This window comes from Jatropha curcas, chromosome 7, assembly GCF_041381405.1.
Source record: "Jatropha curcas cultivar XTBG-Jc1 chromosome 7, XTBG_Jcur_1.0, whole genome shotgun sequence".
Classification (NCBI taxonomy): Eukaryota; Viridiplantae; Streptophyta; class Magnoliopsida; order Malpighiales; family Euphorbiaceae; genus Jatropha; species Jatropha curcas.
Window position 1 is genome coordinate 28,793,986 of NC_143157.1, and position 19,246 is coordinate 28,813,231.

Here is a 19,246-nt window from a genome sequence, read left to right on the forward strand (position 1 = left end):
GTGATCATTACAGCCTCCTCTCGATTGATTAAATTAAGTAATCAAATAATATAATAATAGGTAAAATGTAATTAGATTAAGTAATTTTTACAAGAAATTGAGTACCACTATTAGTTGTTTGGGCTGGAAATGACTTTATTTTGTGTTTTAGAGTTAAGCCCATGTGTTTTGGCCCTAGGGCAGCCTAGTTAGATGCTCTTCTTTAGGGTTATGTTTGTTTAAGGCATATAAATAGCCTCCTTAAGATGTAAAACGAGATTTTTGGCATAATTTGAATCAAAGACAGATTGTTCATGCTCTTGCATGTTCTTCTTGATTAGAGAGATTGTGAGAATTTGCTATCCTCTAATTGCATCAAGAATTAAGGTAAACTTATCAACTCGTTGTGGCGTTTATCTTGTTCTTTGCTCGATTATTGGTGTTACCGTTTCCTTATAAACGTGGGGTGCCATAGAGCGTTTTAATCTCGATTATTGGTGTTTCCGTTTCCTTATAAACGTGGGGTGCCATAGAGGTGAACTTATATCCCATTCCTTTGATTCCCGATCCCGGTTCCTTATCATTATTCCAGAGATAAACGAAATTTTTTTTCCGTAAAGGTAAGAATATAAATTTGATCCTTCGAAGATATACGACAAAATTTTTACCCTTTACATTCCCAAAAGAGATTACACCTCTTAATTCTATCAACAAACCGAAATTATGTGCAACAAAATGTATATTTAATAAATAAATAATATAATTTCTCAAACATATTAGCAACTAAGGACATTTTGAATTGATCAGACAAGGTCAACATAATATAAATCATTAATCAATTTAAGTTTGAAGTCAGAGGTTGTATAATTTGGTATAAATTCTCATTTACGTAAATAATCTGATAAGTTTTATTAATTTTTTTCCTGGATTCTATTTAAATAATAATATATAATATCTTTTTTGCTGATAATACCTTCAACGGTAGAAAAGGTAGCACGCGGTTCCTTGACAACCTCTAAGTTTCTAATCGGTAGGCTTCCTAGTATTCTGGCTATTTGACTTTGAATTTGATTTTAAAAAAGCATTTGATTTCTCTTTTTCGTTACTATAATATTATTTATAGCTCCTATAAATGCTCTAGTAGTGAATACAATTTCTAGAAAAAGGGCTTTGTTTGATCTCTTTATAAAAATTAATGCAATTTATTTTTTAAAATATTATAGTAATTAATAAAGTGGTATTATAAAGTAAATTTTGCTAAGTTGATGATTAATTTTAAAATTTGTTTGTTCATGCAATTTACATGAGTTAATTCATTTAGTTTCTATAATTTCTTTTATAGAAATTGTGATTTAGAGAAGTGGGAGAACATTATGTTAAATTAATGAATATTCCACTGTAATTTAGGAAAATTAATTATTTTTTTAATCACCATTTAATAATTTTAAATAATTTTTCTAAAAAAAATAATTTTAAATAATTTATATTTATAGATAGAGGGAATATTTTTTTTACGAGCATTGATTATAAGTTTTTGGTTGTAACAAGATATTTTTGACAATTCATTAGAAAAAAAAATGATAAAATAGTAATTAAATTTTAAAAAACATTTCGTAGATTGGCTTGATATATAAGACTAAGCAAATATCAAATGTAGGTAAGTCTTATTCTTAAAAATATAAATTGATGTTAACATGTCATAGGTTAAATTTCAACGTGTAAGATGAATTGTAACACGATTAACTTAATAATTATTTTTTAAGTTTTTCTTTGGTCTTGAAAATTGAAATGCATATTATCTAACTAGGTTATATAATTATATTGTTGGCCGAACATGTAGATAATAAATGTGCAAGCGACAGGATTAACAAAACGCTTTGGCGTTTTATTTGTTCTGCGGAAGGTGATCGAGGTGAAAGCAATTAATTAATTATTATTTTGCTTGATTAAAACAATTGGCTGTTTACAGGAAAATTATTCATCTTAATATTGATAATTGATTTAATTACATATACAAATATACATTTTTTTTTTTCATTATTTAATCAATTATGACTTTAAAAAAATTCAATTCAATTAAGATAAAACAAATATTAATCTCAGGGATTTGTCACACGACAATTCTTCCTAATCTCTCCAGCATCTCCTGTAAGCACTTCAATAGCTCCCATTTTCTTCATGGAAATGGCAAACTTGGCATGAAAAGCGTTAGATATCTTCAACTGTCTAACTATCTTGGAAGATTGTTCATTTTGGAGCAGAGCAGCATCAGATTGGAGAAGGCCTTTATTTTGAAGAAGAGTATTGAAGTAACTATTATCGAATCCGAGTGAGCTTTCAGGATCCATTTCTACAGCTATTGCTGGATTGGCTGGATTTGGGCATTGGGTTCTCAAGAAATCTGCATATGTTTCGTCTAAAGAAGGATCGCTATCACCATTACCAGTGAAATTATAAAGCCTATTTGAGAACATAGCACAGTGAGCAACTCCAATTGTATGTCCACCTGATAGAACCACAAGATCATTCAAATCAAGACCTTTAGATGTAAATGCTTGGATAAGAGTTGTGAAGTCTGCAAATGGGGGAGGAAGATTTTCATCGGCATCAGATGCAAGGGAAATATTGCCATCTCTTCTTCCTGTTAGGACTTCCCATCTAGGCTTGACAAGCTGCATTGACCAATTAAGAGTAATAAACAGAGTAATTATTTCATCCCTATTACAGAATCATTATAAAAGATTTTTAAGCGTAAATTCCGAGTAAAGGGTTACTAACAGGGAAGGTAACTGCATCGCGAGCAGCCAACGCAAGAATGTCTGCACAAGAAACGACTCCAGGGCAAACTTCCTCCAGTTGAGTCTTGATTTCATCAATAACGTCAAAACCTGACAGTGATAGATTTGGAATTGTGTCTTTCTCAGCTTTTATACTTCCAACTGCATCCAACAGTATTGATGCATCGCACCCCTGACATGTCCAAACTTTAATTACTACGACATATATAACACATAGAGATCAGAAATAATAATAATTTTGCCTTTGACCTGCTTTTCGGATGAGCAAGTTGACCTGAGAATATCCATGTCCACTTATAATTTAAGAAACAAAGCATGGTAATAGTACTAATCTAATTTCTTTTGGTTCATAAATCATAATTACGTACCCTAACAAAACAGTCATGGAAGTGCATCCTTAACAGTTTAGCAACCAAAGGAGGGTTACTTTGAGCTCTATTTCTTGTAATGTTCCTCACAATCGCCTCAGCTTGTGGGCAGCTAGAGCTGTAAAAGTTCTCTACCAATCCATCAGCTCTGCAAACCCTAAAAGCTCTAAAAACAAGAAGTGCTAGCACAATCAATACTCCATCTCTACCGATCATCATTTTTTTTTAACTCTAAGCTAGTTGAAGAACCAATTAAACAAGAGAAATGTACGATGTATGATGAGAATGAGCAACAAGCGTGTCTATTTATAGGGCAAGCGACTCCAAGAACTTCTTTCAGTAATAGAAGAATAAAAAAATCACCTCAACTCAATTTGTCCATAATCTTAGCCTTGACATGGATCACCCACTTGTTATTTCTTTTTTAAATTACTTGCTTATTGCAATCATTATAGCCACCGTTCCATTCGTTAAGTTAAGTAATCAAATAATATAGTAATAGCTAGAAGGTGATCAGATTAAGTAATTTTTACAAGAAATTAAGCACAATTAATTAATAAAATGTTGATTTAAGTGATAAATGAATTTAATTCTCATAAGAGTAAGAATACAAGTTCAATTATTTAGAAATGCACTTATTAATGGGCAAAAATTTTTACTCTCTACAAACCGAATGAGATTACACCTCTTAATTCTATCAACAAAAAGAAATTGTGTACAACAAAAAGATATAATTGATAAACTAAATAACATAATTTCTCAAACATATGTACAAGCAACGACATTAAGGACATTTTGAATTGATAAGTAAGGTCAACATAATATAAATAAATAATTAATTTAAGTTTGAAGTCAGAGGTTATATGAGTTGGTTACGTAAGTAATCTGCTAGGTTTATATATATATATGCATCTAAAGTTAACTGTAGAAAAGGTGGCACGCGGTTCCTTGATACCCTCTACGCTTCTAATCGGCAGGCTTCCTCGTTCTGGCTACATGACTTTGACTTTGATTTCTTTTTTTATTAGTATAGTATTATTTGTAGCTCCTACAAATGGTCTACTAGTGAATACAATTTCTAAAAGATCTCTTTATAAAAATTAATACAATTAATTTTTAAAATATTACAGTAAAATGGTATTATAAAGTAAATTTTGCTAATTTTGATGCTTAAAATTTATTTGTTTCATGCAAGTTACAGTTAATTCATTTAGTTTCTATAATATCTTTTATGGAAATTGTGATTTAGAGAAGTGGGAAAGAATTAGTGTATAATAAAGTTTTAGGAATTTTTTTTTTATATAAATATAAGTCATTTTGAGAATATACCTTATTTATATAAAATACAATAACTATTTTATAAGTTTTTAAAGGGTAATAACCGTTATAATTTAAGAGAATTAGTTGCTTCATTGAAGAAAATGATAAAATTGTAATTATATTTTAGAAAATCTTTCATAAATTGGCTTGATATATGAGATCGCCCATGCACCAAATGTAGATAAGTCTTATTTTTAAAAATATAATTTCACATTAACGGATCATAGGTTAAATCCCACCATGTAAAATGAATTTGTAACATGATTAACTTAATAATGGATTCCAATTATTTTTTAAGTTTTTCTTTGGTCTTCAAAATTGAAGTGCATATTATTTAATTAGGTTATAATTATATTATTGGCCTTGATCACATATTAATAATTCAGTAATAGGTATTTTAGGGAATTCATTAGCTTTGAAGGATATATACACAGTATATAATCACATGTTATCTCCAATTTAGTGGGAGTTTTTCGTAAATTATTAAATTAATAGTAAAATGTCATCTGAATACCGCTCCGCAGAACACGGAGATTGACATAAAAATGTGCTTAGACAAGCTGCCATCAAAACAATGAAGGCTAAAGAATCAACCGCCATTTGATCAATTCATTTTCTTAGTAATTTTTCTGAAGATTCCTAAAGACTTAAAATTACTGAATAACCCCTGAATATCAATTTGTTGTTCAATCTAAATACATGCATAGCTTTTGCTTGCAATTTTATTTATGTAATGAAATCAGCAAGAAAGACTACATTTACGTGATCGATGAAATGAAAAAAAGACACAATCACATAAATTAATAATACATATTTCTCATTAATTAATTAACAACACGGCAATTCCTCCTAATCTCTCCTTGATCTCCTCCAATTGAACCCATTTTCACCATTGACAGAGCAAATTGAGCAAAGAAAACAGGTTGGTTTTGGAAAATACTGCTCAGCCGAGCTGCTTCTGGGTTAGTAAGTAAAGCGGCATCTGATTCAAACAAACCCTTGCTTTGGTTTAGAGCCACAAAATAATGGCTGTCAAAGGAGAGTGAGCTTCCAGGGTCCATCTCTAATGTGGTATTTGGATTGGGAGGGTTTGAGCATTTCTGTTTCAAGAAATTTGCATACTCTTTATTGAGTGAAGGGTCTGTATCTCCTCTTTCTGTGAAATCAAACAGCCGTTTTGCAATTATTACACAGTGCCCTAGTCCAATAGTGTGAGCCCCTGCAAGAAAAAGAAAGGTTAATCCTGTTGAAGCAAGTTAACAAATATATATATATATATATATATATATATATGGAAATTAATTTACCTGACAAAGCAACAAGATCTGTAACATCCAGTCCATGGCTTTGAAATTGTTGCCTGAGAGTGGTAAAGTTAGCTGATGGAGCGGGTAAATCTCTATCAGCCTCATCTTTCGAAGAAACTCTTCCGTCTTTTCTTCCAATAGAAACGGGCCATAAAGACCTTTTAAACTGTATAATTAATATACAAGAGCATTACTACTACTGTACTACAAATTTTCCTAATTAAAACTTAATTACATATTATTGTCTTACTTGGAAAGCGACAGCATCTCTTGCTGCCAAGGCAAGAATATCAGCACATGACACTTGTCCAGGGCATTCTTCTTCTAATTTAGCTTTTATTTCATCAATAACATCAAATCCTGCTAAAGACTTGTTTGGTATCGCTTCTTTTTCAGCAGGATTATTAGTAGAATCCAACAGAATGGATCCATCGCATCCCTGCATCATATAATTTTATGGGATTCATATATCATTGCATATATAAATGTTTAAAATTATATGATATTGGCACATATTTTTGTATGAAGTTTTAGTTGTTTAATATATAAAAAAAAAAAAGAGTAAATGCATGTCCTTACCCTAACAAAACAGTCATGGAAATGCATCCTTAATATCTTGGCTATAAAGGCGGGGTTAGCAGAAACCCTTCTCCACGTAATTTCCCTTGAAATTGCTTCAAGTTGCGGGCAACTGTTTTGCCCATGTTGCTTATTTTGCTGACCATTACCACGACCACGACCAGGATTAGGACCATGACCCCGACCGGGATTCCCACCAGGTCCAAGACCACTGCCAGGATTAGGACCATGTCCCAGACCACGGCCAGGATTAAGACCATGACCATGATCTTCTCCATTGGAAAACTTCATGGCTGCAGTTAGCACTAGGAGAGAAATATGTAGGAGAATGAAGTTACTAGGCCTCATATCTTCGCTAATATTTAAAAACCAAACTAAATTAGACGCAATAATCAGGAAAATAGTTGTAGCTGATGATTTGAAATGAACATGATTCCAACCCTTTATATAGTTGTCCTGAACAAGCCATCCGCCTTGAATTTTGGAGTTGTGGGAATAAAAATGTCTTAACATACTTATCCCTGCAACTTCTCTTCATAAACTAATTAACAATTCAACAATGATTAATTCAAGTCAGCTGTATTCAAATTTATTGAATAATATTTTTTAGCCTTTCTGTAGACAACATAAAGGCCGACAATGTTATTTCTTTCCTCAACTTCTACTTATTTGTATTCTTTATCGGTGTCGATTGACTTGTCGGGAATAAAAAAATTTTAAAAAAATAAAGAAGTGACTTTTATTTGATGATTATAAATGTGTCAAGATGATAAGCATATTACATTAAATTCTTCAAGCAACTATGGCCACAGCTAGTAGATAATTAGATATACTTTAAGAAAGTTGATGCCAATTTTTTTCTTTTTAATTATTTTTTCACAAATATTTCAAAAACCATTCTGTAAATTTATCTGATGAGCTTAAATTTATTTTATCACTTGAGCTATCGGTAAAAGATGATATCATATTTCGATAACGAAAAATGCTAATTGATAATATATATATACTCTTTTTTCATTAGGATAATAATAATAATAATAATAATACAATAACATAAAATCCGCATGTATGCAGGTATATTTAGCACAAGCTTCTAATAATTGCTACAATTAAAGAGTAGCCCTTTTTCTCGATATCGTTTTCGATCATCAAGAGATATCTCATTCACCGCCGAGGAAGACACAAATATTGCTGGATTAAATTAAGAAAGTTAATATTTTTGAATTACTACATGTTTTTGCACGTTCCCAACGTTAGTTATATGTCTCTCAATGTCTGCCATGTTGCTTAATGATAAGATTAACCCAAAAAAATACATTAAAAAAAAAGATGTATTACATTGAAATCCACTTATGGACCAGATAAATAATTTTGTTACAGTCACAAACAATATCAAACAAATACACAAGAACTTCATTCCACTTGATCTGGAAAAGAAATAAACATTTGGTTTGACATATAAAGAGGCCCTCAAGAATTGACCACCCTGCAATTTTTCCTGATTTGTCCAGCACTTCCAGTGAGGACTTCAATGGCTCCCAATCTCTTCATAGATTGAGCGAATTCGGTGAAAAACTTGGCCGGATCGAGCAATTCATCTACGATATTGCTCGATCCCTTGTCGGTAAGAAGTGCAGCATCAGATTGAAAAAGGCCTTCGTTTAGCTTCAGAAGATGGAAGTAAGTGGTATCGAAAGATAAAGGAGAAAAGGGGTCCATTGGCACTGTCGTTGTGTTGTCTGTCAGAGTTCGGCATTTTGTTTTCAAGAAAGCAGCATAGAACGGGTTGAGGGAAGGGTCTGTGTCTCCTTTTCCTGTGAAGTTGTATAATCTGTTGCTGAAGAAGTTGCAGTGTGCTATTCCAATGGTGTGTCCACCTGACCAAATACCATTTTTAAAAAAATTTATTTATTTTTATTTAAATCCCTGTCTCTTTCCTTAATTACATTTGGGCCCAAGCCTAAACCTAAGCTTCATGTCCAGACCACTGGCCATTTAAGTGAAGCAGTGTCGTTTAGCCTAAACTATCCGACGATGGATCCTTTTGAAATACGCTACTTAATATGGTCATTATGTTCAAGTCTTCTACTTGTTATTTCGTGCACAAGACCAGTTGTTAGTTACAAAAGACTTGTCGTCTATTAATCAAAGTGGCGACTCCAAGTTTCTTACAAATAAATTTGCCTCGAAACGTTTCGTCTCCGCCCATCCAACTGTCTTATTGTTATACCTAAAAGAAAGATAATATGTATGTACCTGATAACACAACGAGATCGTGAACGGTAAGGCTTTTGTTGGCAAAAGATTGTTTGAGAAGGGTGAAGTTGGACAAAGGTGAAGGAATATTTGATGGAGCCTCCGATGTTCGAGAAATTGTTCCATCTCTTCTTCCTGTTAGCACTTCCCATAATGGCCTCTGATACTGCGTTTATGTCATTATATTTTCAACAATAAACAAATTAGGGTTCGTAAAACTTGTAAAAAAATCAATTAATTATTATCAATTAGTTAAACTTACTTGGAAAGAAACAGAATCTCTTGCAGCTAGAGCAACTATATCTGCACAAGAAACAACTCCAGGGCATTCCTTCTCTAATTGGGATTTGACCTCATCTATTACCTCAAAACCTCCAAGAGATAAATTTGGAGCTGCTGCTTTTTCAGCTGCGTTATTTGGCGTCGAATCCAGCAATACCGATGCATCGCAACCCTACAACAAAATAACAATATCCCAAGACTAATGTTTAAAACCCTAATCCAATCTTAATAATATATATATACATATTTGAATTATGTTTATTAATTTAAATTTAAAAAAAAAAAATTACCCGAACAAAACAGTCATGGAAATGCATCCTTAGAAACTTTGCAGGTAATGTTAAATTGGAAGCCACACGTTTCCAAATGATAGTTTTGACAATTTCCTCAGCCTGAGGACAGGTATGCTCGTAAAAATTTTTCCTCAGTCCTCCATAGCAAACACCTATTTCATAATCAACTACTGCAATAAAGATCAACAAGAAAACTGATTTATTCTTCATATCTGTCTCTAACTCTTAATGTCTATGAAAGAAAGTGTATACGATTTGCAGTCCTGTGCTGCTACTGTATGCAAAACTAACACAATGATTGCTCATATATATACACACACAGTAGCAATAAATTAGTCCTGGCGATTGAAACTGTTCAATTGCTAGCAGATTTTTTTATAATAACATAAAAGCTGGACTTGCCTCTTGAGAGACTAATGGGGTTGACTTGCGTTGCTTGTTAGTTAATTAGATGAAGCACACACAATGAAATAGATGGTTTAATTGGTTAATTAATTAAGTAATTAAGTTGATAATATACAGTAATGATTCACATCATGGATGACATTTGATCTAATTAATCTAACTCATCCTTTTTATATATTGTTTCAGTTATGTTTAAAAAATGAAATTTATGATTTATGGGTGAAATCCAAATACTTGTAGTTGCTACATTCCTATCTGTATACAGAAATGAATTTTAAGAAATTAAGCATATCATTTGCTTAGTTTAATTATATTTACTGATACAATAAATTAAAAATAGCATAGTTGGTATTAAATACCTGTAAACCATATTTCCTACCAACTTTTTTTACATTATTTTCGGATATGTTGATGAGAGAACAAACTATATTGCAATATTCTTATTCTTTAATTATGAGATGCAATAAAATTAGTTGGATCCACCTGTTTTCTTTCTTTTTTCTTTTTTTTCTTTTTTAGTATCGAGGAAAGGAGATTCGAACATGGATCTGTTGTCAAGTCATAATACATTTACCACTAGGCAAATTCCTTGGCGTGCATCCACTTGCTTCCTTCATCCATAGTATTGTTATATATGTGTTATTTTATATATATATATATAATAATGGATTGATTAAGTGTGCAGTCTTTTGCTTTTGTCTTAAGATTCTGCGTATCAAAGTTGGCAAGTTCATATTTCTGTTTTAGGTTATTTGAATTTAGTATGGTTATTGTAATCTGTACGTGGATGGGTTTTTGGGATACAGAAGCTAGATAGAGTCGATGTGATATTCGAGCAAACGCCTGGGATCCACAAATGTCAGCTCAGCTGATAGGAGATGGAATGGCAAAGGTGGGTTCCATTTAGGGTTGATTGAGTATTGATATTTATGGTTTGATTATGTAATCTCTATTTTTGATAATAATGCATATTACTATTATTATTATTGATAGAGCAGGTCCTTCGATTTTGCTGGCGTGTTGCTGACTTGCTGCATCATCACTATTCTTCCATTCATCATATATATCGTGAAGGAAATCAAGCCGCACATCTTTTGGCCACTCATCATAGACTTCATCATACTTCTATTTCTTTTACCTCTTTTAATTCTTTGCCTCATTTGATTAAAGGAATTGTATTATTAGAGGCTATGAGGACTAAATATTTGAGATATAAATAAAATAAAAAATATATCTTTTGCTAATATATATATAAATTCATAATAAAGAGAAGGGAGATCATTTGGGGACACAAATATTCCATTTTATTTATATTTTTTAATTATTGTAGTAAGAAAACATTTTACATTTATGTGAATACCACTGACCGACACATGCTAACAACAACAAAAAAAAAAAAAAAAAAAAATTAGATAAAGCTAATTTGTGGAACCTTGTTGACATTATATTATTATATTGCTTGTCTCTGAGGTTAAATAGTATATGGAGTTGCTCAACCAATCTCCATATTAAAGATTCAGAAGTTACATGTGGTATTATTCTGTGCACATAGTAGAACAGAAGCCTCATGATTGTGGTTCATCATTAAACCATTCTATTGTACATGTACCGGAAATTAAAGGTACAACTGAACTATAACATTATCCAAAAATAAAAATAGAAGAATCATCGTGGGTTTCATGTGAATTGTATATTTATATACTCATCTTAATCATTTTATCCTTCACATGTAAGTTTTTTATATGGTATTAATTAAGTAAAAAGACTTACTTACACCGATTATATAGATTCATCTGTACACCAATATATAATGTTTTGGTTAAAATGAAAGCATTTCTGAAAAAAAAAATTAAAGCAGGAACAATTTTTTTAAAATACTTTTTTTTTTTATTGGTTTGATACGTAATAATAAGAATACACCGGATATACGTAGTTCTTATGCTTAATTAAATATGATTATTTTATTTGATTGCTAAGTCCTGGCTCCTGGGCCTAGATCCTAGTCTGTGAAGTTAGATTTATTTTTTTCAGATGGTAAGCCCAAAGCCCGCTAATCACCTAAGAAGAATGCATGATGGTTAAAAATGCCAAAGGCCGCGGGCCGGCCCACCGTCAATATTACGAGTACTAGTTGGCACGCGGGCTACTCGTTTTTCTTTTTCTTTCTCTTTGAGAAGGGGCCCAACCTTAAATTTATAATTTTTTTTTTTTTTATAGTAATGTTTTTTACATTATAGAAGAAAGCTTAATAAAATAATTATGTTATACTCAATTATTTCTATCCTGATCAAGACCTTCATATGCAACAATAATGACAAGTATAAAAAATGATCATTTATAATTTAATGGTATAAATAACAATAATAATAAAATATAAATCAAATATTTGATTCATCTAAAGAAAATCAATTTCAGAAATCCATCCAATAAGAATATTCAAAAAAAAAAAAAATCCATCCAATAAGACAATTTCTCCATCCATCCTATACCTAATTTTTAAAATTCAAAAATTAAAGCACAACCTATACATAAAACAGTTCATCGCTCATTCAAATCTTAGAAACACTTGTAGTAATGGGTTTAGGTTTTTTTTTTTTTTTATGTATTTTTTTTTTCATCTTTTTCTTAGAAGAAGAAAACATATAACTGAAATTCATGATTTTAAATTTATCAAATTACCAAAATCTAATTAGTAATTTAGGTCGGCAAAGGAAAAAATGAAGCCCTAAAATCTAAGGATAGCTAGGCTGGGTAGGGTAGCCTACCGCCAGGCAAGTCTCCCAAAAGAGTGTGTCCTCCATTTGATCCATCACCTCCTTACTTACACTCTTAGACACCTCTTCTTCACCTTCTTTATCACACGTAAATTCCAACATCCACCTACATGAACTTGGCTCCTGGCCATCACTACAATCTTTATCAGCTTCATCAAACTCGCTACAACAACAAACTTCAAGCAGTGTTGTTGTGTCACAGCTGCATGATTCAGCATCATCATCATCTTCTTCTTCTTCTTCTTCACCATAATCACAGTCCATATTCACATCCTCACAGAGCTTCAAAAGTCCCTCGGAATCTGCGCTGCCTTCAACAAGAAGAAAAGAAGATAAGTCCACCAATTCATTCTTCTTGTCCATCATATTGAGAGAGAGAATATATTATTTAGTATGTGCTTAGATGAACTATGCTAATATATCTCTATTGCTTGTTGTCTATTAAATACAATTTGTTAACAAGTTGCTGTTAACTACACCGACTAATAATTTCACCTTTTGCGTTAAAAGGTGAGGTTGCTTTGCTTCTTCTTGCTTGAGAATCCAATTTATTGGTGGGTTTCGCGTCATCTTCTAGTCATGGTCTTTTTGGAGCAAGAAAACAAAGGAAGAGAAAGCAACAACACTCTTTTGGTGGAGAAAAGTCTGTGTGTGTTGGTTTTGTTCTCATTGCCTGTAATAATGGAACTCAGAAATGAGTTAGCCCACCATAGGAACATCATAGAAGCATGTATCTATTGTACTAGATTCTAGAAACCTAATTAAACTGTTTTAATTGATAGAAACAATCATTAAAGTCAACCACATAGGAAGACTATGTCCATTTATCTAGTGTGAAGCATAGTGTCATAATGGTTATTTCTCAGCTGTAAATTGGACAACACAGTCCCCACCTAATTTTTAATAATTTCAAGTTCTTGTTTTATTAAAACCTAAGTTTGTTTAAGTGATTGATAAGAGTTGTTCATATCTTGACCAACCATTAATTGATGCTAGGATGACTTAATGTTTGCGACCGTATCTTGATAATAAATAGCTTCAAGATAGGGAATATTGTAGTTGAAGATCATTTACTAGTTGAAAAAGATTAGGTTTTGATTAAGATTGCTAATCACCCAAATCTAATAGTACCAGTGCTTGATAATGCAATAGAAATCCACAAGCTATGTTTAAGACCACACATTTATACTTGATTACCTAATTTTGTCCCTAATTAGATATTAAAACAAACATTAAAGCAAGAAATTTACACCACTAAATTACCTAGGAATCTAGCATTAACCATCAATCTTGTACTATATAAGAAAGCAAGTAATCATATCATAAACTGCACATCTACTACATATCAAGAAACAAAGGAACCAGTAATTCTGAAGTAATAGGGTTGGATAACCATTTCCTCAACCTATTTTCTTTCACAGAAAATGGTTCATCATAGCGTGAGTTAGGCTGGGTTCTACCGACGCATGCTATAACATCATACTTTTTCAAAAGTAAAATGATGTTTACAAGTGACACCAGCACTATGCTTCAATTCAAGTGTGAACTCCCACTAATCCTGTCTCAGGTCAATTAAAGTTGTCTAATAGCATAATAAATATGCATTATTTTGTTAATGTGGTCATAATCATGTCATAAAACCCCATTTTTGACAACAATAATCATGTTTAAAAAGTATATCTAAACATCAAAATGGTAGCATTCAAACATGCCAGCCAGGGATTCTATCCCCTACAGCAAAATTTTCGCTGTTTCAGGCACCTTATAGGCACAGGACTGAATAAAGCAGCGACAGAAAAATTATCTGATGGCACTCGAGATATTCTTTTATCATAATAGTACACTTGATCACAAATGAGGGAAAGATTGATGTCATGCCTGTATGAACACCATTAATGGACAGCCAAAAGCCTTCGAGCCATGGAGCCCCTTAGAAGTATAGAAAATGCAAACATAAGATCTTAGGAATTCTAGTTAGTTCATCAGAAGTCCTATACTTGCTAATACATTCAGCAATGTGAAGCTAAGAAAGTCTCTTATTTTGCTATCTTACAGCTTCAAGGGTAAAAAAGTCCTCACCATTCTTATTCCAAATCACTTAAACCGGAAGTTTCTGAAATATGGATCTCTAGGATGTCAGTTCTGTTGAGCAAATGCAAAATCCAAATTATTTAACTTGAAAATTTCATACAGAGCTTTTTATGAGCTTGGGTCGCTCTACGTTGAATCTGTAATTTGATTCCAAATTAAATATGGGTTAAGCTTAAACTGAGACAAGTTCAGCCAACATACACATTTCACCCACAAAAGAAATATAGTTGTAACTATAGTATGCATTTTTCACAGTAATTATGTTAGATCAAACTCTTGTAACAAGCAATTTGTAGAACAAGACTGTTGTATTTGTATTTGCAAATTCATTTGTTTTAGAGACTCGTATTTATCCATCTTATAGCAATACGTGTTACAGAATAAGGTTATGTTTAACAAACAAAAAGGGAGACTATATATGAAGAGACAAATCAAAAACTAGTGAATGTTTTGTGAGTCTAAACTTAGGTTGAAACTCGTTGCAAGTTCCAGAGCGAGTGCAGGAGTATAGGCTAAAAGAATGTTAAGGTTGAGCTGAATCAAAAACAATAAAATTGATCTTGGACTTGCCACTATCCATGCTCAGCTTTAAAGTCCAAACATGGGAAATTAATTATCAATTGTTGTGCTCAATAGGGCAAATGCATGAAATGTCATGTTCTTTCTGCGAAAAGTTGAACTTTTTCATGCAGAAAGAGTTGTAGGAAGTCCAATATTACACACTTCATATAATCATTCAGTAAAAATCTTAGCTTTACAGCCAAACGAAGCATAGGACAAGTTTTTAACTAGAAAGTTGCAATATTTTTTTATAAATACCACCACATAAATCATTTTAGAAGACAATCTAATGATACTAAATGGGGTCAACAATCAGAGAACTAACAATTTCCCACGCAAATAACAAGTTAAGCCTGTTTACAATTCAATGAAATCAGAAATTTCCAAGTTCAAACATATCTTCTGCTAGCCTACATGATCCAAAAAAGATAAAGTCCATTGATAAAGTAAAAACTCAAGTTAACAATGTCTTCTCTCGAGACTTATATTGATATTCTGTGTCCATGATAAAATATTACAAGAATAACATATGAAAGCAAATTGCATAATTGCCAAATATGCTGGAGGGCCATAAATTGGGATTACAAACTTCAGGTCCCAAGATATAACTAAACACCATCATCAAGAAACAAACCTTATGGAACAAAATCTCCATGCCAAGGCTATAAATTTTTTCTTGCTTCTGCATCATGTTTTCTCCAGGGATTTAGTGCTTCTCTCATAGCCTGAGCTTCAGGGGAGCTCTCCCAAGCCTGCTTCTCTGACTCCAGAACAGTCACTTTATCATCTGTGAGAAACGGCACCAAAGTAAATTAAAATAGGAAATCAATTGACAGAAAGTGATAAGTGCTGTTGATATAGTGTGACGGAATAATCCTACTAAATGACATCAAACAACAGGAAGAAGCAGGCAAACACAGGAACCAGAAGGAATTGAAGATTTCTGTCAAAAATGTTGAAGCTTTTCAAACTTATGAATCAATCATCTTATCATCCAATTAAAAGCATGTCCACAAGCAACTTGTATACGCTACAAACTTTAGCAAGGGTTTACTATGGCGTCAAAGATGCTTGCTTTCGAAGTTTCAAAGAATAAAGTTCACCTTTTAATATCCGTCCAAACTAGTCATTTATATATTAATCTTGAAAATGCAAACAACAACCCGCTTAGATTATTCTTGTATATTGAGAAAACCAGTATCAGCAATACTGAAAGATGTACATTTTATTTAAAACTCATATTCCCAAAGAGAAGACAATAGTGACTGAAACACTCAAAATATTCACATGAGCTACGGTCTGTCAGTCTCATTCAAAATCTCTGCCATGAGAAAAAAAAGAAAAAAGAAAAAAGAAAATCCAGTAAAACTTTTAAGGAAAATCTTGTAGAATTGGAAGAGGAAATCAGTTGTTCAATCAAAAACTGAAATTCCATAGATAGACCTCCAAATTAACAATGAATTCGTGCATTTGAGCTCAAAATCAAGAAATTAATTTCAATAACGAGTAAAACAAAGAAGGGGTAAGATTAGCAAACAAACATATGAAAAAGGAAGGTTCTCACACAGAAGCCGGTTTTGATCATGAATAGTTCCATGGAAGCTCCAACTAGAGCAGATCCAACAGCTATTTTCAAATACCAATCCAGAAACTTCATTCTCTGCGCATATGCTTTCTTCTTCTTCTTCTTCTTCTTCTTCTTCTTCTTCTTCTTCTTTTGCTGCTTCTGTTTTCGGTCGCGACCTTCGACATGATGCGATTTCCCCCAATCATGAAACTAGAAAACAGGTTCTGAGCCACAAAGGCCCATTTTGATTTTAATAAAATGCCTTGTCGTTTGGGCCTCACAATTTCAACATATATGGGCCTTGGAATTAATAAAGGGCCCCATGAAACACTTTAGTCTGTAATGTGGTGTGATCAATCATACTGAGAGCAAGTATCCAATAATTCATTCCTTATTTATTAATTGAACAATTAACTATTACCATCTATTTTGTTATTTTACAATATCCATACAATATATAAGAAAAAAAATAATATTTTTTAATTAATTTATAATTTAAATTTGAAAAATTTTTATTTTGAAGATGACTCCTATTCACATTTTTCATAATCAAATTGGAACCTTGAATAATGAATCCGAACTCATTATCTATGAATTAAAGATTTATATATTGAGAAATAATGTATCATGTCTTTAATTAATCTATGTATGAGTTTTTTTTTTCTTATTTAATCCATTTATTTTGTTTCTTATTTTGTCTAAATTTTAAGTTGTGAATTTAAGCCATTTAATTTATTATTTATATAGATAATTATTCCCTAACAAGTAAAAATTAATTATTTAGAGAATCTATATATATATATATATATATATATATATATATATATATATATATATATATATGCATATAATCTAAAGCAAAAAAATTTTAAAACTGTCCATACGTCACTCTCTTCTTTCAGCTTTCTTTTTTGGACTTTTTTCTATATATATATATGTATATAAATATATATGTATATTTATAAATTTTTGGACTTTTTTCTTTCTTTACTATGATTTTTCTTTATTTCTAAAAATTTGATTGGTCATTAAAATATTTTTAAATTTATAAATTAATTTTTTATGATAATAATCAACATTTTTGAAATCGATCATTAAAATATTTTTTAAATTTAAAAATTAATATTTTGTGATAATAACCAACATTTTTGAAATTTAATTTTATCTAACTATATATTTTTCTTCCATTAAATCTTAATTTTTATTTGTATCTCTACGCCTCATACTCTCTCCTACTGTGATTCTCATCTGCTAGTTTTTATTTGCCATTTGCAGCAGAGAATAGACGAACATAAAGAGCTCTCCACCAATATGAATCTTAAATGATTCTCAGATTAGGTTTTCTTTTACTTTATTTTCTTTAAATTCTAAATAAGAAAACTAAATTTTATTTATAGGTTCCTTTTTAATTTTTTATCTTCTTTTCTCATAATTTTTTTAACTATTCTTTTCTCATAATTTAATTTTTCATTTTTTTTCTCCTCTGTATTGCTTTGAGTCATTGTTTTTTTTTTTTTTTTTCAATTTATGCTTTGAAGGTAGCGGTTATTATATTAAAATTAATCAATATTTTATAGTTTATACAATAGTAATATTATTATAATTTTTATATACTTTTCTCAAAAAAAAATTATAAATACATTATTGCCAACCTTATAAATGTGGTTACATACACAATGACAAAAATTTAATTAAATTTGCATTTTTAAGTAGGAATTACTATTCTCGAGAGGTATTATGAAACTAGAGATGCACTAAATATTGTACTTCGCGTCAATACAAATAATTAATACATGAGCAAGTTTTTGTTGGCAGTTTTTTGGTATTCAGCTGAATATTGAAATTTTTCCAAATTTCTTACAAATGTTGAAACATTTACACAAGGTGTGAGAGATTGAGTTATTTGAGAGTTTTATTATGGGACTTTGGAGTGTTTGGTTGAGCCGTAATGAATTGAAATGGAAACAAGTAGCAGAAGGACCTTATCATGTGATTACTCGAGCTAGAAGCATGCTAGCCTTTTGAAAGAAAGCCCAACTGAAGTTGTCTGATTCAGGTATAGATGTTGGTGCCGTAATTTTAAACTGTCATGGCGAATTTGTATCAGCATCAGCGTCATCATTGCAGGGTTGTTCTTCTCCAGCATTAGCTGAAACTCAAGCGCTCATAAATATTTTGTCATGTTGCTGTCGGACTAATACTAATCTAGTTTGCAGTTTCAGGTTGAGATTGATTGAGTTCAAGTTTACTATGCTATGAGGGGTTCTGTCCAAGACTTGTCGAGTTTGGCATTGTCATCTCAGAATGTAAGTTACTATTAGTCCAATTGCCTAATGTCACTTTGACTTTGGATTAGAAGACAAGCTAATGATCTAGCTCATGTTTTGGCTAAATCAGTTCCTAGTGGGGCTTATTTTCGAACTTGAGATATTGTTCCGCTTGCATTGCTCGTTTCTTCTCTTAAATAATATATGAGCAATATTTTAAAGTCAAAAAAAAAAAAATACATGATTGTTAATAATTAATTATGTTTTAGCCATTAAATAACAAATTATTAAAATTATAAAAATTATTTTACAATATATTATCTATATTGAATTATAACACTTTATAAAATTATTTAGGATAAAAAATAATATTCAACCTATTTGTTATTATCTTAAACA

At 31.3% G+C, this 19,246-nt stretch overlaps 4 protein-coding genes across 6 annotated transcripts; all 4 read right to left on the reverse strand.

Annotated features, from left to right (window-relative positions):
* Positions 1-2,078: 2,078 nt before the first annotated feature.
* Positions 2,079-3,368, reverse strand: LOC105631845 (peroxidase 24). Its single transcript, XM_037639712.2, has 3 exons — positions 3,146-3,368; positions 2,758-2,949; positions 2,079-2,651 (listed from the first exon to the last, which is right to left on the reverse strand). Exons 1-3 carry the CDS (start codon positions 3,362-3,364, stop codon positions 2,079-2,081), a joined length of 984 nt encoding a protein of 327 aa, XP_037495640.2. The 5' UTR covers positions 3,365-3,368.
* A 1,872-nt stretch (positions 3,369-5,240) lies between these two features.
* Positions 5,241-6,699, reverse strand: LOC149495143 (peroxidase 24-like). 3 transcript variants are annotated; one of them, XM_089724182.1, is made up of 5 exons: positions 6,606-6,699; positions 6,352-6,497; positions 6,023-6,211; positions 5,773-5,938; positions 5,241-5,684 (listed from the first exon to the last, which is right to left on the reverse strand). In XM_089724182.1, the coding sequence occupies exons 1-5, from the start codon at positions 6,697-6,699 to the stop codon at positions 5,290-5,292; spliced, it is 990 nt and encodes a 329-aa protein (XP_089580308.1). In that variant the 3' UTR covers positions 5,241-5,289. The 3 variants fall into 3 exon arrangements, with proteins under 3 accessions (XP_089580308.1, XP_089580307.1, XP_089580306.1); XM_089724181.1 differs by having other exon boundaries at positions 6,352-6,536; XM_089724180.1 differs by having other exon boundaries at positions 6,352-6,699.
* A 951-nt stretch (positions 6,700-7,650) lies between these two features.
* LOC105631844 (peroxidase 24) lies at positions 7,651-9,578 on the reverse strand. Its single transcript, XM_037639709.2, has 4 exons — positions 9,180-9,578; positions 8,870-9,061; positions 8,608-8,773; positions 7,651-8,228 (listed from the first exon to the last, which is right to left on the reverse strand). Exons 1-4 carry the CDS (start codon positions 9,390-9,392, stop codon positions 7,822-7,824), a joined length of 978 nt encoding a protein of 325 aa, XP_037495637.2. The 5' UTR covers positions 9,393-9,578; the 3' UTR covers positions 7,651-7,821.
* A 5,850-nt stretch (positions 9,579-15,428) lies between these two features.
* Positions 15,429-16,777, reverse strand: LOC105631842 (DNA mismatch repair protein). The gene is made up of 2 exons (XM_012214039.4): positions 16,580-16,777; positions 15,429-15,800 (listed from the first exon to the last, which is right to left on the reverse strand). Exons 1-2 carry the CDS (start codon positions 16,668-16,670, stop codon positions 15,676-15,678), a joined length of 216 nt encoding a protein of 71 aa, XP_012069429.1. The 5' UTR covers positions 16,671-16,777; the 3' UTR covers positions 15,429-15,675.
* Positions 16,778-19,246: the final 2,469 nt, after the last annotated feature.